The following is a 24,441-nucleotide window of genomic DNA, read 5'->3' on the forward strand; positions in this document are numbered from 1 at the left end:
AATTAAAACAGGGAGCTTTAGCTATCTTTGCCTTCAGGCTCCCTGTTTTCACCACTACAATGACACAAAGTTAGCATTTCCACAGCACTGATCTTGTTTGAATGGCCTGTTTTTCCCCTTGAAAGAAAACCATCTGACTGTTTCAGTACTTGAGTAATTACAAACAAGCACAGGTCAGCAGCTGACAAACTTGCAGTTGTTATTCCACACTCTACCACAAGCAGAACAGAGAAAAGTATCTGTCAGGGCTGACATCAATGCACTGTCTTTCCCCCACTACTGGAGTTTTGAATCCAACAGATGTTGTTGCTGACAAATATAAATGTTATTGCTTCTGAAAAAGGTGACGAACTGCTACTGAAATCTCAGACGAGAATCACCAAAAAGAAAAAAGAAAAGAAAGAAAGAAAAAACTCAGAAGCAGGTTTCCGTGATTCTTGGAAATGCAGCATCTGTGTTGACTGTCTGAAGTGAGTGGCTCCCGAAATCCATGTGTTAAGGTTTCTGGTATAAATGTAAAGGTTTAAGTTAAGGGGAAGGAGGCGGGGGAAGACACCAACATTAAGCTGAAGCGCTTAGGAAGATTTAATGAGCATAGCATCAAGTTAGATTTGTTATTTCATTCTTTATGCAGCTAATAAACCACCTCTGCAGCCCACTCTGTACAGACCTTGTTGATTGCCCTGAGCCATTTTTCACACCGAGTTCTTCAGCACCCCTGAGTCCAGAAGCACATCAGAGACTCATCCAAGCTGATGCTGCTTGGACCCAGGGTTAAGTCCAGCATGATTTATTAGTCAGGTACAGATTATTACACTAACAGGCAGAAATCACAACAGTGACACACTACCACTTAAGAAATATTGGACTAGATGATCAAAAGAAGTCCTCTTAGCACTTTAACCCTTTTACTGATTCATACAGAAATAAGAATGTAATGTAGCACAGGGACTCTACCAATTCAGTTACTTCTACTTTCAGCTAAACTTTAACAAATCTTTTAATAAGCATTGGTTGATTAAGAGTTGTGATGAATTTGAGGAAGAGAAATCAATTTGGTTTTTAGACTCCACCACGCATTTCCAGGGCTAGTAGGTATCAAAAACTATTTCCCTTATATGTAAGCTAAATCAAGTTTGAGCTGAGAGTTATTTAAAAAAAAAAAAAAAAAGATGACAATGTTAAAATTTCAGGCATTTTCAAGATAATGCTACATTTAAAAAGGGAAGAAGATTAAGAATGAACTATATGGGATTTTAACTCTTAATACTTACTTTCTCCATCTCCGTCTTTATCAAATTCTTCGATCATAGCCCGTAGTTCTTCATCAGACATATTTTCACCCAGTTCTCTAGCAACCCGACGCAGGTTTCTCAGGCTTATTTTACCAGAGTCATCATCATCGAACAATTTGAATGCCTTGAGTATTTCTTCTTGTGGATCTCTGTCCAATATCCAGTCTGTCACTGTAAGAAGGACACTGAAATTAGACTAAAAGATTCTAAAGGGTAAATTCAGAATGACAAACAGACTGAGGTGATAGGAAGAATGTGTATTTCAGATTTGAACTATTCTTCCATTTTTAATCTATTCCAATTCAATATGCATAAATTGCTTGGCAGCTATCTGACCTTTGTCAACTCTTCTCACAAGTTGAGTTTCTCTTTGGCATGTACCAGTTACAGGGGAAAGCTACATGGTAGTTTAGACACACTCATGCTTTCAATAGACTTTCCTATATAAATTGAAAATATTGTGCCTACTCTGTTCCAAGCTTGCACTTCAGAAAAAAAAAACATCAGCTCTGACAGACAGATATTTAAATTTGTTTATTTTAAATGTTATGATCTGGACAGAGTTTTGACTTGGGGAGAACACTGAAACAACACTAAGTAATGAATAACATTCATATGGAACTTCTCTTTTAGATACAAAAGTGCCCCCCCAAAAAAGAAAAAAACAATCCCAATGTGGGAATAAAAATGTTGTTTTTGCAGAGTTACATTGTTTAAAGGTAAGGAATGGGGTATTGAGATATGCTTGCAGTGATAAGAAAACTTAGCAGGTGACCTTGTAAAATGCAGACAACCAGACTCCTTAGAACAATTAGGTGAAAATCACGGTGTTAAGTCAAGTCAGATAAGTGAAGAAACATTACCACTTCAAACAGTAAAAAAGTCAAAAGAAATCTGAAATTTAACAGGCCGGCAACTGAAGGCCAGGCATTGTCTGTGAAGCATCAGATAGATTGCGAACCTGGATTACCCACTCAGTGGGGAAACGGGAGGGTCCTGTCATCAAAAAGTATATAAACTGTGTTTTGGAACCAGGAGGTGTGCTCCTGCTTGTGGGGTGCCCGCCATTGCAATCGCGAATAAATTACTACTTCACTGAGATCCTCGCCTGAGCCTAAGCTATTGGCTGCGGAGCGTTTCTCACACCAACAACAAAACCAGAGCCCAAGGGTTATGGAGAGGACACAGCTATGAGCTGCAAGATGTTAATTTTGAAAGAATTCACCAGTCTTGGTTATTCCTGTTATCAAATCCATTTGTTAGCTTCTGCAACAGAGAAGACAGACAAACTAGCTTGTTTCACAAAAATATTTTGCTCGTAATTATTTCAGACATTTCTGAAATACCTTCACATCTTTGTACCTGCTAGTCTTGTACTACAGGACTTACTAAGACTTTTACAAAGCCATTAAAGATACACCATCCTCATTTGTGCAAAGAGAAGCACTTAGCATCTGCTACTGTTTGCAGATGGAATGCCTCCTCTAGCTCAGTGAACTTGAAACGAAACTATTAGATTCAAGCTCAGATAAGCTCGCTATAGTAATGAGGTTTTCCCATTTTCGTATCTCTATATATTTATACATTTAGGTATTTATTTATATAATGTATACTAAAATGCACATAAAAATCTCTCAGATTTTTATTTAAATATTTTTATCTAAAACTACATTGCATAACAGCACTACATCATTTGATAAATTCTACTTTTTCTGGCAGAATGGCAACTGCAACACTAGCTGAAGAACAATAAAACACTATGTCTCCAAATATCATAGGTCAAATATCTGTACAGAACAAGACAAAATACAATTGTATCTTTATACATTTCAGATGGTCAGTTCCAACATTTAAAAGGCAGATTATAATTATGCAAAACTGATGGCTCAACATTTTTTTTAAAAACTACATTCAGCCAGCTCTTCAGAATAATAGTTTCTATAACCTATTTTCTCTAACCCCCTGATCTTTCTGCTACAGCTGGTATCAAGTTCAACTCTGTGACAAGGACATATCATGTTATAACTGCACTCAAATCAGATTCAAGTTTTTGGATTGGTACAACTGCCTTCCTGGTGCATGTTGTGCTTTCTACATGACTTTTCCTAGCTTCTCACAGCACTTTTTGACTGCCTACCTTGTATTGGTCCTGGCTGTGACAGAACTGAACATTAGGACCTAATATTAAATCTTTTTTTTTTTTTTATTTTTTTAATAAGGACTGATCAATTTTATTCCACCATAGACTTCAATTTCCTTTTGACTCAGAATTTGCTCTAACTTGGAATATGACTAAGGAAAAATATTACATGTCATTAACAACACATTTTCTCCAATCCTAACCTGTAAAATCTCTAAAGATTGCCACATTTACAACAATAATTGTTTCACCATTACCAAGCAGATTGTTATTTGTAGCCAAAAGCTAATACACTACAATGGTGGTGTTTTTTTTTTTTCAGAAACCTTATATAAATTTAATACCCTGAACACATGGAGTGGAATCATGAAATAGAGATATAAAGCTGTAACATATATATGAAGGGATTCCAGTTTATATTTTTGGTAAATACGAATTGTATACAAAAGTACAAATTATGTCTAACAATCAAAAAATCCTTAAGGAAGTGTAATCCCTCATTTTTTTAATTCTGCAGATCACTCCATATACAAAGTATGTAAAACTATGCAAAACACACACTCTTCAGATGAAAGAAGCAGCCTAATGAAATTCACTGTTTTTATCGGCAGCTGAAAATCCTTGATGTACAATACTTAGCATCTGCTTCAATTTCTCTTATCTTTGTTATATACGAAATCTGTATTCAGTTTACAGTTTGTCTCTGTGTGCACTCCTTCCCATGAAAACCAGTGCCAACTTCTTTTTCCGAGCAGGAAGGAGAGTCTGACAAAAATCAATAAACACAAAAACATCTACCTCTCAAGTTAGGGGCTATTCCTTTGTAGCATTTTTATACAGATAAGGAATATGTATAGCCAGTTTCCTTTTACACTGCTGTAAAATGTATTCATCTCCATTTATCAACGGACTAGTCAATATACAAAGAATTACTTTCCTTCACTATTCATGTTACTGAATAAAAATATGAAATTAAATCTCCCTCCTCTATTTCCCAGTAGAACCAGTAACTGAAAATGCCCACAAAGTACTCTGCCCAAACTCCAGTCACTACTGTAGACTAAGTTTCTCTGAAGGTAGTCTTCTAAAGGTATAAAATCAAATACATACCAACTTCATTAAAATCTTCAAAAGTGATCCTGCCTGTTGCTTCTCGATCATAATCTTTAAGTATTTTCAGTACATCAGCTTTTTTCACATCAAAACCCAAGGCTCTCATTGCCACCTTTTGGAAGAAAATGGAAGTGCAACCAAATATGAATATTAAACTACAGATTTTAAAAGCTTCTTATTTTTAATAAGCACCTTATTGCCCAGGAGTGATTATGCATATCAGTGGGACAGCAACAATAATAAATAAAATAAAAGCAAAAAATGCTTTGTATAAAAATATCACCTAAAATTAGCATTAGCAAATAGAACATCAGGTTGTAAGTGGAAAAAACAGCCTTTGCGTTTTCAAGAATATTGTAGAATGTATAAAATGCTTTTTAGGAAAAGCAGACTTCTATCCTGACTTTCAAAGAAGTTTCAAGCACTGTCCCTTCTTCCAAGATTAAATTGAAAAACATTCTTTAAATTACTGAACATGTCTAAGTTTACAAGTCATCCTACAAGAGACTCAATTTACCACTTTTCCACTGATACTTATGTAACTATAACCACACAAACCAATAATACTTATTTTTCCACTGGGTTAGGGATACATGCTTAGTTTCCACATTTCAACAGAGATGGCAATTCTCAGCACACACTGCCTTGACTGCATTCAAACATATGGACATACACTAAACCAGAAATAGAAAGCCACAATCCTATTCAATATAGCCTTTCAAAACCTATGCTACATGCTGACTTTGTAGAGGAGGAGATATTTCTTTACTCTATATATTTCTGTTCAACAGCATTAAATTCAGGGGCACCATATTTAATTGGACAGCTAATAAACGTATTTCCAGTCAGACAGCTGGGAATGCAAAGCACACTAACAGGACAAACTGTACCAACAGTCCCTAGTAGTACCCTACTTATATCTTTCAGCAGAGACAAAATACCCAAACTCTGAAATAAAGGTAAAATAGAAAATATTTTTACTCCTTTCTTGAGTTACTTGATAAAGCAAGACTGTGGAACAAGCAGGTTGGATTAGGCATTTCTTCCCCAAATAATCTTACTCTACCGATGACAGGAACACTGGCCTCCCCAAGCCAGTATAATTAGAATAGCAATTCATAAAAGGCTTAAAGAGCCTTTAATAAACTAATGCAATGCTTCCTGAGACAAGAGGACTCACTAGGAACAAGGACTGCCATCCCAACCTCCATTTGCTGATAGCTAGTAACAGGAGAGGCCTCCACTGGGAAGTAAAACTACAGAGTCCCGTAAGCACCGCAAAAAGCACACCTCATTCCTACAGACCATAGGCTCCCTGCTGAAAAATGCAAAGTGGGTAAGCTCTGGTTTCTGGTCAGCAGCTTTATAAACCTGACTTACATCTTTTAGCTCAGTTTTTTTAAACCTGTGGATTTTCACAACACCAAGCATTACATTATCTAGTGCCTCTAAAAGGCACTACAAAACAGCTTTTCAAGAGCTGTTTTCCCACTTACTCGTCTGCACAAGCTGCACCTGGGGAGCATTCAGATCTCTGTTATGCAGAATGCCAGAGCAATTCCATTACTACACTGCGTACAATGAGAGGACAAAAGCTCAATCTTACATCAGTGCAATCAATGCAATATTTGCAATTTCTTTTTTGAATATCTCCACTCCTTCAGCCTGGCAGGAGATGTGACACATGGAGGAGCATTGTTAAAGATGCAGCTGCCATCATAAAAACTCACTTAGAAGGAGATATATATTGCCTGTCCTAAAATTAATTCAACGAAAAAAAAATACCTTCAATTCGTGGTAATTTATTGCTCTATCTTTGTCTGTATCAAACAACTCAAAGGCATCTTTAATTTCTTGTTTCTGTTCCTCAGTCAGTTCTCTTCTCTTCTTCTTTTTCATTTTGTCCACTGAAAGCTCATTCCTATACAAGAAGAGAGAAATTCAATGTAAGTGATTACTGCTGGGACAATACCACTATAGATAATGTTTTCCACCAATAAGAAACTCACCATAATTGCACAGATCACTACCGTCCCCATCCAACATCTCTCCAGCTTGCCTCCTCCCAATATAAAATAACACCCAAAACAGACAAGCCCGTTGTGCATGCTGAATAGCACCTCTACTCCCCCACCCGAAACAAAATCAGCAGAGGTGAGTTGATCAATAAAAAAACATCAAAAAGCGTAAGGAAAACTACCTGTTGAAAAGAATGCTCGACATTACAAACTAGATTAGCAGCTGAGATGACACAACTCCTGAAAACACCTTATTTCTAAGCTGCCTAAAAGAGTTTTGAGTCACAGATGCAGCTACAGCTTTAACATTTAACTTGGACATCCAGCTGCTACAGTGGGTGTTGTGTGCCACAAATCTTCGGCTTTTTTTTTTTGCCAGAAGCATTCCACAGATACTTGACACTTAGGGATTTCTTTTTTTTAAATCCTTTATTATCATAGACACACTAATCTGAAAACATTTTTGATCTGCTTCTGTTGCATATAAAAGGCTCGAGTCCCCCAAATCAGCAAATATTAATCAAAGACAAATCTTTTTTTCCTTTGCTGGCCTAGAAATAAGATTAAATATTCAGGTAACAGAGACAGATAGAAAAAAAGTCACGGGGAAAACAGGGAAAAAATGCAGATGACACAGGTAAAGGCTACTCAGATCAAGTAGCGGTGTATCATTTTTGCTCTAACTGTGCTTTATTTAAATCAGAGACTGAATGCTTAATACAGAGTGATTGCTTGGAAGATGTCCGCCTCAAAGCAAGAAGTCTAAGAGAAGTTGTGCACTCGATCGAGGTAAAAGGTGATACCTGCTAGAACTCTCAGAAGGCTGAAAGCACACTCTTGGAAGCATCAGGTATGCACAAAGCTAAGCAGGAAATCATCCTGTCAATAAACTCGGCTAATTGCAGTGATAATTCCCTCCACTCCGCAATCACAAGGCCACATTCGAAGTACTGCATCCAGCTGGGGGTGCCCCAGTACAGCAGAGGCTTTATCCGTTTTCTGTACTCTAATGCAGACCGTGATCAATGCCTAGGTGGCCACAGCACCTGATACAGGAGAAGCTGAAGGAGCCGAGTTTGTTCTGACCCAAGTGACGGGGGCAGAAGGACCAGGTGGGGAAGGGCCACAGACATGGCATTTGTGTTGTCCTTGTGGTGGTTTTATGCAGCTGGGCAGCTGAGCTCCAACACAACTGCTACTGCTCTCTCAGTCCCCCTCCTGAAAGCATGAGGGGGAGAAAATACAATGCAAAGGGCTCAGGAGTTGAGATAAAGATAGGAAGATCACCCAACAGTTATCATCACAGGTAAAACAGACTCAGCATACAGAGAGTAATACAATATATTGCCTATTACTAACAAGCTAGAGAAGTAGAAAACAAAAAACAAACTAAAAAACCTCACCCCCCTCTACTCTATTCCATCTCTTCTCCCTGAGCAGTGCAGGGGAACAGGGAATGGGGGCTGTGGTCAGTCCCTGACGCTTCATCTCCACCGCTCCTTCAGGGTCCCTCTCTGCCCCTGCTCCCCGTGGGGTCCCTCCCACGGGATGCCGTCCTTCCCGAACTGAGCCTGCGGGGGCTGCCCACAGGCAGCAGCTCTTCAGGAACTGCTCCCACACGGCTCCGTACCACGGGGTCCATCCCCCAGGAGCAAACTGCTCCAGCACGGGTCCCCCACGGGCGGCAGCTCCCCCCAGGCCCCCTGCTCCTGCGTGGGCTCCTCTCCACGGGCTGCAGCTCCGGCCCGGGGCCTGCTCCTGCGGGGGCTCTCCATGGGCCGCAGCCTCCTCCAGGCCACATCCACCTGCTCCACCGGGGGCTCCTCCACGGGCTGCAGCGTGGAGATCTGCTCCGTGTGGGACCCGTGGGTGCAGGGGGACAGCCTGCTCCGCCAGGGGCCTCTCCACAGGCCGCAGGGGAACTGCTGCTGCCTGCCTGGAGCACCTCCTGCGGCACTCATCTGGGGGCTGCAGGGCATGGTCTCACTTCTCACTCTCCCTGCTGCTGCTGACCAGCAGTTTTTGTTTCCTTTCTTAAATCTACTCTCACAGAGGCACAAAAAACATCCGTTACTGGCTCAGCTCTGGCCAGCGGTGGGTTCCTTTGGAGCCTGCTGAAACTGGCCGTTATCTAACATGGGGCAGCTGCTGGGCTCTTCCCACAGAGGCCAGCCCCCATTGCCAAAACCTTGCCACATAAACTCACTACAGTCCTTCACTGTCTAGAGGATTAGATAGAGAAGACAGAGACAGGCTCCCCTCAGAGGTACACATCAAAAGAACAAGAGACAACTACAGACTGCAACAGGTGAAGCTGCAAGTGGATCTACAGGAAAACTCTCACATTTATGTACAGGAAGAGCCGCAATGGCAAACTGAACAACCTCCACTGCTAGAAACATTCAAAACCCAGCCGGAAAGAACCTCGGCAACCTCCTGTAGCTTTGAGATGGATCATACTCTGAGCAGAAAGCTGGACTAGATGGCACCCAGAAGCCCTTTCCCATCTGGTTACTGTGTAATTCTACACGCTTTCGGGAAGAAACCTATTATATGTTCATCTGCAACAGACAAAAAAATGCATGCAGTGCCCCATAACGTAAGGTGCTTGAAGGTAACTGATGTACGAACGGAACATTGCTTTTCAGGGATATTTATTTTCCAAATCCTGTAGCTAGCCGCTTTTACTTCCCTTTTACTGAAAAAAAGGGCTATCTAACTTCAATCAAATCCAGCGATTAAATGCACAGCTGGGATTTAGGCTTCAAGCACAGCTGAGGCTGTACCACAGAAATTCCCAAAGTGGACAAGGATGCATGCTGCACAAGGTGAACCTGGCACAGCATAAGCGCCTCCAGGTGCAAGGAGCCTTGGAGGACAGCAGACAGGCTCTGGATTAGCACAGCTCTGAGCAGCCCCAATGGCCCTTGGTTGGCTGCACAGGGAAAGCAGGCATATTTGTAAGCCTGAAAGTGGATTATCACTGAACTCCTGTGCAAAAAGGACCCTCTTGTCTGCTCAGGTGCTTAATAACCGCACAAAGAGCGCTTCTTCAGGGGACACCGCATCGCCCCAACCCCACCATTTTGGTGCCACCCTCCCACTACCGCCGCCCGAGGCGCGAGGCGCCCTGGAGACGAGTGCAGCGGGCGCCCTGGAAACAACCCGCAGCCTCACCACGGAGGTGAACGAGGCTTCAGCGCCCCGTTTTCCCCACGGGTGACAACCACAGCCCCGCACCGGCCGCCCCTCGCCGCACGCAGCCCCCCGCCGCCCGGCCGCGACCACCCCCCTCATCCGCCCTGCCGCCCCCACCTCACGGACAAGCTCATGCTGCCGCCGCCGCCGCCGCGCCGCGCCGCCTGACTGGCTGCCGGCCGCCGCTCGGCCCGCCCCCCTCGGCTCGCTGATGGGCCGTCGGGCTGTCACTCAGCAGCGAGAGGGCGGGCCCGGCGTGTGGGGGGGAGGTGTTATGGCCCAGGTTGGGGGCCGCCATCTTGTGCGCCTGCGCTTAGGGTGTGTGTTTGTGGACGCAGCGTGCGTGGGGCGGTGTTTTGTTTAGCCTTTACGGCTTCCTAAGCTTAGAATTGTCTCGATTTGGCCTCCTAAAAATATATTAATCCATATATATAAAGTCTGGTTTGACACTTAACTCCAAGCATAACAGCCAATCCAGGCTGTACAGCCTGATAGCAGCATGACGAGTTGTAACCCTAAGATTTCAGAGGCAACCCGCATCACAAGGTTCATAACCCTAATATGTAGCTCCAGTGCCACTAGTATTGAGCACTGCAAACCAGTCAATGCGACGTGACATATTCCGTGGCTGGGGGAAATACTCAGGTCACTGATAGCACTGACATGAAGAAGTGTCGCTTCAGCATACCATCAGCTGGCTTCACTGTGTGTCCCTGCTGCCTTGTCATTTGGGATGCCTGTTAGTGGACAGGGCTCTTACACAGCCAGTGCTAACAGTACAGTCCAATGTTGTTCACTGGACCACACGGATGTTCAAATCTCTGCTGTCATGAGTGAAGCCCTACCTAGATTCACTGAAGGGGCTCAGGCGTTGAAGTCCTGTTCTTAGTGTTCATCACTGACTGACAGCACATTACATAGGTGTTTCACATCTGTAGACACACAGATTTCCAGCAATAGATCAGGCAATGCTAGTTAAATCTCCACACTGAACAACTTTGCTGCTCACTAGTTACAGATTTGTGAAGATGCAGCAGGTTGATCCTAGGTGCTCTACTGGACCTGAAGAGCTGGAATCAGTAGGTATGCTCAAGACATTTATCCTGAACAAAGTCAGGCAGAGTCAAGGGTTATTTGACTGGCTCTTCATATTTTTTCTGCCCCACAGATCAAGTAAGCAGAGGCACTGTGAGGAGTTTGTAATTGTTCTCTGTGAACAGATGGCACCTTTGTAATTAAAAGCATAAATTATTGTCAGGTTTAACTCTCAACCTGCACTGTAGCAAGACTTTTTATTAGAGAATTATTAATTTCAGTCCTTGTCATTTGGGTAGATCTCCAATTAGATGCATTCCTCTGAACAGTTACCTGTTTGCCTTCAGATGTGGTTTTCCCCACCGTTTGGAGCAGGGAGCTGAATACAGATCCTGAATGTGGGTCACAGACCTCCGTGCTGGCCGCTCCGCAGTCAGGGCTCATCACGTGGAAGCAGTTGGTGCTCCGTAGTAAACAAGCGTACCTGCAAACAATTTTTGCACTTTATAGAACATAGACACGTGTCCGGAGAGAAAAGGGATGCACTAAGTGCAGAAAACACACTCTCAGAGCATGGAGGAGGTGGTGCTATAAAACCCACAGGAATAAGCACATCGCCATGTGCTCTTGCTTATAAATTTGATGATTGTAAGCTAGTCCCATTTACAAGTGTAGGAAGGGAGAGTGTCTTACCATTTACAACCCTGGAAACCAAACTTGCACTGTTTATAAATATAGCAAAGCCAGCTGCTGTGTTCATGTTGCACATCAAAAGGGGATGCCAGGAGTTCAAAACCAAAAAGACAGGCTAGAATTATAATAGCTAAAAGTAAATATTTGATTTGGGGTATAGTAAGTGAGACTTGTGAACCCTTACATTTTCCAAGCTGGCAATACCCCTTCTAACGTTACTACTTATGAGTAAATGGTATTAATTAGAATATCACGAACAGGGGCCTCACAACTGCGTATTGCCAGTTTTGGAAGGAAAGTAATTGCTTATATTTGGGATATCCTTGAAGGCTCTACTGTTAGATCTATCTTCAGCTTTTAATTAATTCACAAACTCATCTACTGCTATATGAAAGCCATTTGTGGATCTGTCTGCCAGCCATATATTCATTTTGAGTGAATGTTTCCTTCTCTATTCCTAATTTTTTTTTTAAGAATTGAAACCATGCAGCTGTTCCATTGTCCCAAACACAATTTTACAAATCTTGTCCCACCTGTTCAAAATCAGATTACATAACATAACTGTCTGATGTAAAACAGGCTGCATTGTCAATAAAATTAATCTAGAAACTTTTAAAGCCATAGTTTTGCTTTGGCAGACTGCATTCACTGTCAGGTGTTGCTTGTCCACATCATTCTTACGACAAATCAAAGGCACAAAATCAGTGCAAAAATAGAAACTCATATGAAAAGCATAGCACGTGTTCTAGCCAGTTTGATGGAAATGTATTCCTGTACACATCTGGGTCAATCGGCTGAGCAGTCCCTTACTTGCTAGCTATGATAAAGTGACGGAAACACTGTCCAAGGCCCTTTACAGAGTCCTCCCCGTGTCCGGGTTCTTTTTTTCCCCCACCAGGGTTTTCCAGTTGTAATTGCTGTAGAATGCTTCCTACCTTCCCAAGACTATGTTGTACATGGGGACACATACAGGCAAAGTCAGTTATTAGATTGGTTAGATTATCCCATCCAGTAAAAGCTGACTGGTTGGAGGAACTACGTAGCAATGACAGAACAAGCTGGAAATGGCTTGAGATAGCATAGCAAAAAGATAATAATAAACTTAAAGCACTATTGGCTTCTACTTGAATTCTGGAATAAAGTATATTTTTTTATTATTTTATTTTCATGGTAAATTTAAGGGCTTATTTATTTATTTATTTATTTGTGTATTTATTGTATAGAGATATAGTCCCCAGTGGCATCTTTCTGTTTGTTAACCTTCTCAGCAATCATTTCCCTCAGGAGCGAGCACAGCAGCTCTGCCACTGCACTGGAGGCAGCTCCTGGCTGCGATTGTGGCACTGGACAAAGCCCCTGCACCCAGCCCAGCAGCAGCTACAACACCTTACACACCTTATAGGCCTGTAAGTAGCTAGTAACAACTCTGTATGCTCTGTATGTCAGAATATATGTCAGAGAGGAAAAAAGATGGGATATTCTGCCTGTGCATGCTCTGCAGAAGTGGTAGCTAACTTTGAGGTACGAGTACACTACACAAAGCAAGAGGGTGTTAATGTGTAAGCTATATGTAAGCTAATGTGTAAGCTATAGTGGTAAACAGATTTAGCATCATCCTACACAGTTGTCTTGGCCAATTACGCATGTCACAGGTCCAGGCTGCTATCTGACTAGCCTGGATAACCCTGTGCTGCACCACAGTGTGGGCAGTCTCAGTATTGCTTGTTTTTACCAACAAAACTTGTATGTAATATTTAGCTTTAAATAATGTTAAATTTAAAATAAAACCTACCAAGTCTTTGCTGTAGAGAAATCCCTTCTACATGAGCAGAACATAGGCTGAAGTAACCTATGTGGCAGCCTGAAGGCAATTCTTATTTAGGCAATGATCCTCTTTGTGACTAAAGCAGCCTCCTTAAACTCTGTAGCTCATTTCCTTACCTGCTAAGCTGTAGGAAGGACAGCTGTGTATATCCTCCGCACAGAGACTGAGAGGAGTTACAAGCATAAAGGAAGACAGGATCAGAATTCCAAATGATGTTAATTAATTTATGAAGTGGTCTGGAATCGGTTAATATTAAAAGGATGAATGCAAGTTGAAAGAAAGCACTTTCTTTCATAGGAGAAAACTTAATTGCAGAAATGTAAGATGCAAAATAGTTGGGTAGAAAACACTATTATAGAGAAGAACATGGAGATTACAGTGAACCAGAAATAAAGATATTAACAAGGGACGGGGAGCTGTGGAATGCAAGGTTGAACCTGGTCTATTCTGCTTGGTGCTGGTGGAGTACAGCTCTACAGAGCATAGTTGAAAGACAAGAATAAACAAAGTGGAAAGATTTTGAGAAAACAGAACAAAACAAAACACAAAGGTATTAAATTTATCCGTATGTCAAATCTGTTAAGCTTCTTAGAGATGACTGGTTTAGAATCACAGAATGGTTTGGGTTGGAAACGGCCTTAAGGCCCACCCAGTGCCACCCCCTGCCATGGGCAGGGACACCTCCCAGCAGCCCAGGCTGCCCCCAGCCCCATCCAGCCTGGCCTTGGGCACTGCCAGGGATGGGGCAGCCGCAGCTCCTCTGGGCAGCCTGGGCCTGGGCCTCACCGCCCTCTGAGTGAAGGATTTCCTCCTAACATTTAACCTAAATCTCCCCTCTTTCAGTTTAAAGCCATTCCCCCTTGCCCTATCCCTACACCCCCTGACACAGAGTCCCTCCCCAGCTTTCCTGCAGCCCCCTTCAGGCACTGGCAGGCCGCTGTGAGGTCTCCCCGGGGCCTTCTCTTCTCCAGGCTGAACAACCCCAGCTCCTTCAGCCTGGCTTCACAGGAGAGGTGCTTCAGTCCCTTGATCATCCTCGTGGCCTTGTTATCAGCAAACTTGCTGAGGGTTTGCTCAATGTCACCATCCATGTCACCAACAAAGCTGTCAAACATTACCAGTCCCAATACTGACCCCTGAGGAACATCGCTGGTCACTGATCTCCACCAGGACATTGAGCTGTTGACCACAACTCTTTGAGTGTGGCCATCCAGCAAAATCCTTACCCACTGAGTGGTCCATCTTATCCATGTCTCTCCAATTTAGAGACAAGGATATCATGGGGGCAGCGTCAAATGCTTGATGTCAGTTTCTCTTCCCCTATCTACCATTGCTGCTAACAGTTTTCTGTTATGTAAAAAGATGTTATACTGACCCTGCACTCAAGAAAAACAGCTTAATTTGTAGAAAAGTGTAACTTGGAGTGCATGTGAAAAATCTAGGAGGATCAGTAAGCAATAATGTGTTGTGGAATGAACTTTAGGACTGGTTGGTGAGTCACAGGGCTTCCCTTTGCCTGCCAGGTTTCTTAGCTTGTGCTTCAGACTGAATGCTCCATGGGTGGCCCACTACAAACATCAGGAAGGAAAAGAAGCTGCTTCTCCAGGTGAGGTAAAGGGGGAAAAGGTGGGGAAACTCATCAGGAGGCATAGGCACAAGTCTGGGGAGGTGTAGCAGCAGATAATGTGGGACAGAGGAGAAAGCTGGTAACAGGCCAGAAACTTGGAGCAGTTGAGGGACCATAAAGAGAACAAGCCACGGAGAACTGGATACAGTGGGGGCAGGCAGACCTGCAAATCTCACACTTAATGCAAACATTCTGCTTCTTTGCTTGAAGCTGGTACTAGGTGACCTCAAGCTGGTCTTCCGCAGTCTTCTTTCTTCCTACTTGTTTGCAAAGGAGTGCAATAAGCATTTGATTTCTCATCTGCAAAACAAACCTGTCTCCTTATCTGCTGAATGCCAATGAAAATGTTCATTCTTGTAGCTAGTACAATTTATCATATCAAATCCGATGTCAAATATGGTAGCTCTCAAAAAGTCCAGTACGTATAGCAAACTTCCTTTGATTCACTTGATACCAAGTGAGAAGGACATACGTTTCTCTCCCTGATAGAGACAAATCTGAAATGTTTTATGACTATGATTATTTAGATATTATGACTATGATTAGTTAGATAAAAGGAGGTTTAGAAACTTTGCAAGGGTAAATGATGTTCCAAGCCTGGAGGACGTGTCTGAAAAGATCAGGTGAGGAACTCAGGGTATTCATGTCCTTGGACGTGAAAATGACTCAGCCTAGTATGCATGTCTAAGCTGAGTACCGACCTATCCACAAACATCAAGAATCTGAAAAACCATCAGGAGAAACAAAAGCACATACTTTAACAAGTTATGGGAAATAGTGTATATATATTTTTTTAAATCCAATGAATGTTTCGATTGTATATAACCCCTGTAGCCTGGACAATCCAGCACACACACTAGGTGGAGCAATCATGCGTCCAGCACCGTCCAGCACCGCAATTAAACAATGCCTGTTTTCTAAAACTCCAGACTGAGTCTTAGAAGAGTTTCTTTGACCGACTTCTACAGTATCACACTTGCAAACCCATTAATTGAGGAACAAGTAGTGACAGCAATGAATTCTGCTGACACATTAGGTTCTGAATGTTCCTGTTTCAAACCTGGGCATTAGAGCAGGTCAGCAGGCAAAAAGAGGTAATTCAGAGAGGAACAAGCAAGGGAAAATAGAGGGATGGGGGGTAAAGGAGGCTGGTTGCATGTAAACAGACTCCTGGTCAGTACCCGTGCCTGGCCATGCCCTGTGCCTCATCGCTGCAATCTTTACTGTCTTCTTGCCAAAATCCATTTCTCAAGATTTTCTGGGGGCACCCAACTGTTTCCATCCAGGCCAATCTGCACAGGCAGCCATATATATGCGTATAGGACATGTGGAGCAAGTGCGCTCATGTGTGTGTCTCTTCTGGGAACACATGCAAATTTTCTTATCCTTTAGATAGAACCAACATTGTGATATTTTTAAATTATTTAATTGCATTGCATTCCTACTAATTACTCATTACTTATTCATTTTCCTAATAAAATCATTTTATTTCTACCTATATTTGCCTTCAAATTTTGTCATTAGCATCACCATAAAATTCAAAATTTAACAAGGTGTACTCATTTTGAAAGCAAGATTTGCCAATGGTACCAAATGAAGTCATGTGCAAATTCTGGTCCTAAATTAGGTATACCTCTTTATTACTAGGCAGATATCATACCCTGGGAGACGTTTACAAACACACCAGCTGCACGTCCACACATCACTGTAGTCAGCACTACTCAGTCCTTCAGAGGCTTCAGAGACTATTCAAAATAGATTAGAGTCTTTCTTTTATTAGGAACTAAACAGGAAGTACAGAGGCATTATTTCAAGCTATGTGTTAAGCAAAAGCTACATGAACATTTTTTGTTTCACGTATACGTAACAGCTCTCATTAGCTGCTGTCTTGCATGGAAATAATAAACAAAATCTTCCCAAACTCAAATTCATCCCTCAGTATATACTTTCATCATATCTACACTTTCTGTGTGCCAATTCCATAGAAAACCTAATTCTGGTATGTGTTAAAGCCTGTTTTGCAGTGTTTTTTTTTTGAGAAGTACCTACTCATGGATTTGTATATGCAGCAGCAGTCGATGATATGCAAATGTTTCTAATGCATCCTCTTGCACAGAACACCACTAGCATTTTTTAAGGATTTTACACTCTATTTAGAATGAGTAAGTATTTCTCTTTAAAATAACAGAAATTACTAGACCACACAGAACTGTAACACTTTTATTATCATTATTTATGTTTTTTTTGTCTGTGTAAACTGTTGTTTAACACCACAAGTCTTGACAAATTACAGAGCACAAATTCCCAGCTGAATTTTTTGTAAATTCTCTAGCCTACTGAAAACTGAATTAACATACATTAGTTTTTACAAAGAAAGCAACACAGTTCCAAATGTCCAAAATGCTTCAATATTTAAACTTACAAATGTCTGTTTTAAATATTTAATCCAAGCAGTGTTAAAGGGACACTGTCAAAGTCTCGCAACGACAAATTTGGTAATACTTAACAAAAATAGTCAGAGACAGTTCTTTATATAAAACATATCTTTTACCTAATAGTGTATTATAATACAAAAATAATCTCAAAACCTCAGAAACTACTTTCAACGGGATTATAGCAGCAGTTTACTAACTCACCCCATTTTGGGCTATGTTCACATAAAGCTCACTTCTGATCTAGGATATTACTCCATAGATTCCTGTAAAGGAAAATAAGGAACAGGTAATTGCTGTTTTCTACATATACTTAATGGGCTTAAGTGTGGTTCAATAGGGCATTTTAACAGTGACCTGGACACTTAAGGGTCTTTTAGCTAACACTAAGCACAGATTTAAACACAAATGAAAGAGGAAATCTTTCCTTTTCAATTGGCATACCTGTGAGCCTCCTGCTAGGAGCTCTGGTTTGAGTACAGGAGAATCTGGCTTCAGGACTTGTAAGGGGAGAACAAATAGGTGAAACTACAGTTGTGTAAGACAAAATGATAATTCAAACTGATCTCACTCTGCTAATTAACATTTCTGAAACTCTCCTAGATATTGGCAGACTTTGTGACAGAACAGGTCTCTGTTCTTGAAATTATTGCACAGGTTTATCATGAGTGCTCCTGCGCACTCATCACAAAATCATAAAGCAAGATTACTACTGGTATGATGCTGCAGACGTCTAATTTGGAGGAATTCAATCCATTGCTGTTGGGTAACCTGAGGCACCATGGCTTCATCCAGATAACTGGTGTGAGCTTCACCGCCATGTATTTCTTCACCCATTCTGACTTTCCCACCAATGTGACTGCCCACTGTGAACCCTTGGCTATAAAGAACGGTGTGGACCGCTACAAAACAAGCAGTGGGTTAGTCAGCAGAGAAAAAAAGAAAGCCACAAGGTTAAGTCTGTTCTGTGCCTCTTCACAGAATGGCTTTTTTGCTTCCCGGACTAACTAACCTTTTGTATTCCTTCCTCTGGCCAAACAAACTGCTCTTGGCTTCATATATGACACAAACCTACCCACTGATTAAACACTCCCCATGTAATACGTCAGCATACCTGAATTACTCCAAAAGAGAGACTACGATCCAAAGTGATAACAAGTCTTCCAGGTGCCACACTGTTACGCTTGTTCTGCCTACCTACAGTTTTGCTACAGCTTGTAGCAGGCACTGCTAACAAGAACGAGGCGGCCTATCAGTACTACTCTCAGTGAAGAATATACTCAAATAGTAAAGACAGGAGTGCAGTGAGCTGTGAAAGGAGAAGAGGGCTACATAAGATACTCTCCATCGCTTTTAGACAGACGTGCTTTTTATTTTGCAACTGGTTTCCCAAAAAGGCCGTTTTTATCACCGGAATTTACACCTATTAACAAGGCCACTAATTTCCACTCTCCCATGCCTTCAGGCCCAAACTTTGGGCTCCCTTTCTGTCGGGCATGATGAGAGGGAAAAACAAAGCTTCCACATAAGGTGAAAGCCAAACAAATAAGGCAAAACTCCACTAAAATTTGGGAAAAACATTTGCAATCTTATTAGGAAAGTATATGTTTATATATTAAAACAACATCAGACAGTGTCCTTTTAAAGAAGATAAGTACATAGACTGTTATAATAATTACATGAACATTAACCATTTCAACAACTTTTAAATATCACACATTCCAGGCTCAAAAGCAAGTTGCGATGTCACTTGGCATTCCTCAATGTATTCAGCTTTTTTTTAGAACAGATGCGAGTGCTTTACTTTTCCATAGGCACCAAAACACTTCATAAGCAAACAGTAAACAGTTCAAGATACATTCCCTGTGTGGAAGCAAGCGTGCCAGCTGTTTCATCCAGCACCTGCAGCGGGGCAAAGCGATATTACTGCCTCCACGCTGTCCCTCCCACAGAGCGCCAACAGCCAAGTCACAATCCAGTCACACAGAAATACTCTTAAACACAAATAAAACCTTCACATTTGCAGCAGCCCATTTGGATCTCTCGAATTCAGAGAACACCCTAGTCTGTAAATCAAACTTTATTTTATGAGCTCATCAGAAAAGAAGAAAAACAACACACCAAGCAAGGGCCCAATCCACGTTGTACAGTCTAGCATAACACATGCATTCATTAATTCATTAACTAGCACACCTGTAAGCAAAACAGTTCCCTACCTGGCAGTGACAGTGCTTATTCTTCCTCCTCCGTCAGGGTACACGTGTCCCCTGCACCCTACTGGGAAGCATGAAAGCCCTAGTAGTCTGTCTGCTGTGGGATCCACATCAATAGGTTTTTTGTTAAGCTGGTGTTATCTGTATCATCCAGCTTGGAAGTTTGGTCTATACTGCTTCCATACATCAGTGGATTCTGCACAAACTGCCAAGCAGTTACTTTGCAAAGATGCTTGAGATGACTGCTGCAGGGGACAGCGAGCTGCGGGTGATAATGGCTACACCAAAGTCCTTACCTCTCTCTGCCCACTGAATCCTGCCTTGGTATTGCTCTCGTTTTGGTGCAACTCCCAGCGTAAATCAGGCATCAGTATCAGCTGTCCTAGGCCAAAACCTGAGCAGGATTTGGGTGAGCAGCCACAATGCTAGTGCTACATCAAAGAAGTTTTAGGCATGGATGTAAAACCTCTCATTTTGGCATATAAGTATCTGTTAGAATCATATCAAAAATAAAACGATATATTTCAATCACAATATGTGTGCAAACATGCCCTGAAAAAAATAGAAAGAAAAATGGCAGCTTTGGCTAAGCTACTAGCTTATGCATTTTTCCATAAAAACAGGAATAGAGTCGGCAAAAACGAGAACTTTTACAGCTCCACATCATTTTGCCAGCTCTTCCCTAATGCATACTGCATTTTGCTTGCGCCAACATCTTCACAAGTCATTTGGTTTTCCACAAGGGGACAGACCACACAAAATGCACATTCAAGAAGAAGTGCCTCTGGAATTTGTGACACGAAGTGCTATGCTTGCAATGGATCTCATGGCACAAGTAGACACTTTGTGACAAAACCCAGCTTGGGAGATGTAGTTGGAAGCTAGGCGATACAGCCTTTCTGCTCCGAATATGTTAAAGTGCCCAGGCAGTACCTTCTCCACCAGACCTCTGTCCACCAGTTCCATCAGGCGCTGGCAGCTTGCAACGTAGTCACTTACTCTGCTGTAGGGAAGCCAGTCAATCATGGATCCATCGTACACGACGTCTCCGCTGAACAAAATCTTGTGCTCTCGGTCATGTAAGCAAATACTTCCTCTGGAATGGCCAGGCATGTGCATGACGGTGAGCTGTCGGTCTCCAAGGCTGATGACATCCCCTGCAAACACAGGCATTACGGGGATAAATGCATGCATTTATCATGCACATTAAACACCACGAAAAATGTACAGCCTACCCATGTGCTACAGCTACCCATGTGTGCTTATACACAGCGTACGTCCACAACAGTGGGAGCAGGACCTTTTTTCTCACTGAGTGCCAGAGGCATTTGAAAAATGCACTTGACAAGATGGTATTTTCCAGTGATAGTAATGAATAACACAGGCTTGAGCTGTATTAACTGAACCAATCCTCACCCTAATGAGCTGAACAATATAAAAAGAAATGATAGAGAAAATAAAACAGGAAACAAACAGAACACATCTAAGCCATGTCTCCTTTGAAAATTTCCAAAGTATTTCACATTTTATTAAACTTTATCCTCAATTCACCTAGAACTTAACTGCAGCCACTTTTGCATGGAAAAACAACAGGATATAAATCGCAGAAGGAGGAGCAAGTTTGGCCTCCAAATATGTTTCTTAACCGTCTTGAATCAGACACATAAAAACAGAATGTTATTCTCCATTTTAAATGTGAAAGTCTTTTCATTGCTCTAGCCCGAACTTGTGTTTTCAGCAGAAAACCAGTCCAGGGTTGGCAGATAATTAACAACAAGTCTGTTGTTATATTTAAGTTATAATGCCAACTTAGTTATAAAAGTGCAAAATCCATTAATTCACAGGTGATAAAATACATAAACTTTAGGGCTGTGAAGGGAAGGAATAAGAAACCTTCTCTAAAGCATGTGCTTAATAACTATGCAAAACAGTTATAAAAAATAACATCCAGTACCATAAACTTCAGGAAATGAAGACCTGCATAAGAGGATGATGCTTGGAACTGTAATATGCATTTCAGGCTGCAAAGTGAACAAGAAAAAGCTCCCAAACTTCTATTACATTAGAAGTACGACAGTTACAGAACCATCTGACTCAACCAGCAGGTATCCTCAGATTTACTCGAGACTCAGCAAGCCTGAGGGTGTTGTCCTATGGACAACAAGGGTACTTCACGCTTGAAAGCCAAACCTCTCATCAGAGGACCTGAATGCTTTGGGAGTGGGCTGGAAAGTATTTCCTCATGTTCTGGGATGATGTAAAGCACAGTGCCTTGGCTGAGTGCGACTCAGGGAGTGCAGTCATCTCGAAGTGCTACGGGTAGGGATGGGGGATGTCATCCACTCATGTCCATTCGCAAAGCACGGGAACAGTGTTTAGAAGTCACTGCAGAGCTGGCATTTAACCATGCTGTACCTATCTGGGAACTGGGTCCCCACATCTGCAGCAGCAGCCAGCCTCAAACTTATCAGAGAGAATTTTTAGTCAAATTCTCTTTTAAAGGAAATGCTCATAAGCCTTGATAGAAGTAGCAGGCCTGCCTTTAGAGAAGATTATATAGAAAATGCCTGTTCTGGTGATTGAAACAGCAGCGGAGATGGTGAAGTTATGGGAACAAAGTGGTGCAATGGGTTTCAGATTGCTCCAGCTGCTGAGAAGAAAAGTGCAAGCAAACAGAGTATGACATCCAGAATTGAAAGAAGCATACAGATATATGTATATATGTATATATGTATATATGTATGTGTATATATATATATATAAAATACAAGTAACTAGGAAGACAGTAGGTGGTAAGGCAGAATACAAGTAGATGCCATTTTAGCTAAAATAGCTGAAAGGAATGGTGCTTGAAAGATCCCGTAAGATTACAGTAATGCAAAAACTGATGCCAATAAATGAAGCGGGCACTGTACGAGTAAAAGCCATGTCTCTGGATTCTAACAGAACGTAACTCTGCAACCTACTTTTGAGTATTACTGGATATACTTGCCCCACAGCAATTAGTCATGCATTGACATGACATGCCACTTCCACACAGTTTGTCTCAATGAAAGCTGTACTAGAAACTTTGATGTTCCTTTGACAGTGAGTATGCTTGACCTTTTATGATTTTAATAATTCCTCCCTTTTGGAGAATAAACAACCTAAACTCCTGCTGACTGTTGCCAAACTGCTCATCAAATCTTCTCTGAAGTCTTCAGTTAAGCCTTCTCCAGCACCTTTGCAGGGTGATGGGCTAGGACAGCTACTACCTAAATCATCTGCAGGTGTAATCTGTCTGTTGCACTGCTACCCTTTAACTCCTGCCCCATGATATTCTGCAGTTAGGTTACCTGTTGCTGAAATAACCTAGTTATTGTTAACGATTATATCAAACTGAAAAAATGAGCAGAAATGTCTGTTTTTTTATACACATGTAAAAAGCTTTTTCTGGAAATGTTACATTCATGTAAATTCTTCTGCAAAACACAACTCACATGCTTTGCTGTGCGTATTTCACTAATTAATTTTTACTCACTGTTATGCCTTGACTGTTTATAAGCAATAAGGGTTACCAGATGCCAGAACTGACTGGCACGTTGGCTGGCACACTGTTAGAAGCAGCCTGAGGGTCAGTCAGTCTCAATTAGTCAGCCTTTAAATGCTGGCTCCTTGCTCCCCCCAGTGCCGCTGAGCAGTTCTTATTCCAAGGCAAAAATCCTCCACCTTCAGGCAAACAAATCAGGCGAGCAGGGGGCATTTCTATGCATGTTCCTGAAGATGCTTTCAGAACAGGTGGAAACAGGGATTTCACCTGCTGTGTGCTGATTTTTTTGTGTTGTGGTGAGGACTGTGGGGTGGGCTGTGGACTCCACAAAGTGGGTTGTGGAGGCTGTATGAACCTGGAAATCCAGAGTTCGATGTGGAAAGAAGGCAGAAAAAGTGGGATGCCAAAAAATAATAATAAAAAAGGCACAAAAGCCAGGTTAACGTTTGTGCCACGCTGAGGACTGCAGTTGGATGGTGGACCCCCCCGAGTGGGCTGTGGAGCCTGTACACACCTGTAAACCCATAGTTTGACGCATAAAGAAGGCAGGAGAAAGGGGACTCCGAAAAAAAATAAAAATAAAAAAGGCACAAAAGCCAGGTTAAGGACGCCAGGGAGGGAAGAAAGCCGTCCCTGGGCAGCCCGGGGCTGGAATCAACGCGGGCATCCCCTCAGGCGGCGCCTCACCGCAGCGCCCGCCAGGAGCCGCCGCGGCAGGGGGGCGACCACCCCGCACGTCCCCGCCGCCCCCAGCCACCCGCGTCCCCCGTCCCGTGTCCCCCTGCCCCCCCGTTCCCGTCCCTCACCGTCCTGCAGCAGCCGGCTGGGCCGCACGGGGGGGACGCGGAACTGCCTCGCCCGCCAGCCGGGCCGCGGCGGCCGCGCCACCTCGCGGTCCGACAGCCAGGTGACGGCCTCGTAGTTGTCGCCGCGGAGCAGCGCGGCCGCCTCGGCGCTGTGCACCGCCACCTCCTCGAAGTGCCGCAGCCCGCCCGAGTGGTCGAAGTGGACGTGGGTGGCCACGGCCAGCAGCGGCCGCGGGCCGGCGCCCTCCAGCAGCCCGGCGGCGCGCAGGTAGTCGGGCAGGCTCCGCAGCCCCAGCCCGGCGTCGATCACCACGTCGCGCTGCGAGCCCCGCACCAGCCAGATGTTGGCCCGGTTGCCCGACTCGTAGAAGCGCTCCTGGATCCAGAAGATGCCGCCGCCCAGGGGCTTGTGCGCGAACCACTCCAGCGCCGACATGGCGCCGGGCGGCGGGCACCGGCAGCCGGGCGGAGCCGGGGCTGGGGGGGGCCGGGACCGCCCCACTGCGGCAGCGGCGGG

General features: G+C 43.0%; 2 protein-coding genes across 5 annotated transcripts; both read right to left on the minus strand.

The window, feature by feature from the left end:
• Nucleotides 1–11: 11 nt before the first annotated feature.
• CETN3 (centrin 3) lies at nt 12–10,012 on the minus strand. Of its 4 annotated transcripts, none has more exons than XM_083818664.1 (4): nt 9,882–10,012; nt 6,334–6,469; nt 4,546–4,660; nt 12–1,466 (listed from the first exon to the last, which is right to left on the minus strand). In XM_083818664.1, the coding sequence occupies exons 1-4, from the start codon at nt 9,896–9,898 to the stop codon at nt 1,264–1,266; spliced, it is 471 nt and encodes a 156-aa protein (XP_083674790.1). In that variant the 5' UTR covers nt 9,899–10,012; the 3' UTR covers nt 12–1,263. The 4 variants fall into 4 exon arrangements, with proteins under 4 accessions (XP_083674790.1, XP_083674787.1, XP_083674788.1 ...); XM_083818661.1 differs by lacking the exon at nt 9,882–10,012 and adding an exon at nt 7,613–7,965; XM_083818662.1 differs by lacking the exon at nt 9,882–10,012 and adding an exon at nt 7,370–7,593.
• Nucleotides 10,013–17,150: 7,138 nt separating this feature from the next.
• Nucleotides 17,151–24,412, minus strand: MBLAC2 (metallo-beta-lactamase domain containing 2). The gene is made up of 2 exons (XM_083818652.1): nt 23,925–24,412; nt 17,151–20,746 (listed from the first exon to the last, which is right to left on the minus strand). Exons 1-2 carry the CDS (start codon nt 24,358–24,360, stop codon nt 20,358–20,360), a joined length of 825 nt encoding a protein of 274 aa, XP_083674778.1. The 5' UTR covers nt 24,361–24,412; the 3' UTR covers nt 17,151–20,357.
• Between the last annotated feature and the right edge of the window lie 29 nt (nt 24,413–24,441).

This window comes from Anser anser, assembly GCF_964211835.1.
Source record: "Anser anser genome assembly, chromosome: Z".
Lineage (NCBI taxonomy): Eukaryota > Metazoa > Chordata > Aves > Anseriformes > Anatidae > Anser > Anser anser.

Coding starts and splice junctions, on each gene's coding strand:
- CETN3 (XM_083818661.1), bottom strand. CDS start 7,704: ATGCCATGTCTGTGGCCCTTCCCCACCTGGTCCTTCTGCCCCCGTCAC. Junction 6,470..7,612: donor TTCAGCTTCTCCTGTATCAG/GTGCTGTGGCCA, acceptor CTTCTTGTATAG/GAATGAGCTTTCAGTGGACA. Junction 1,467..4,545: donor TGAAGATTTTAATGAAGTTG/GTATGTATTTGA, acceptor TCCTTCTTACAG/TGACAGACTGGATATTGGAC.
- MBLAC2 (XM_083818652.1), bottom strand. CDS start 24,360: ATGTCGGCGCTGGAGTGGTTCGCGCACAAGCCCCTGGGCGGCGGCATC. Junction 20,747..23,924: donor CAGCCGGCTGCTGCAGGACG/GTGAGGGACGGG, acceptor CTGTGTTTGCAG/GGGATGTCATCAGCCTTGGA.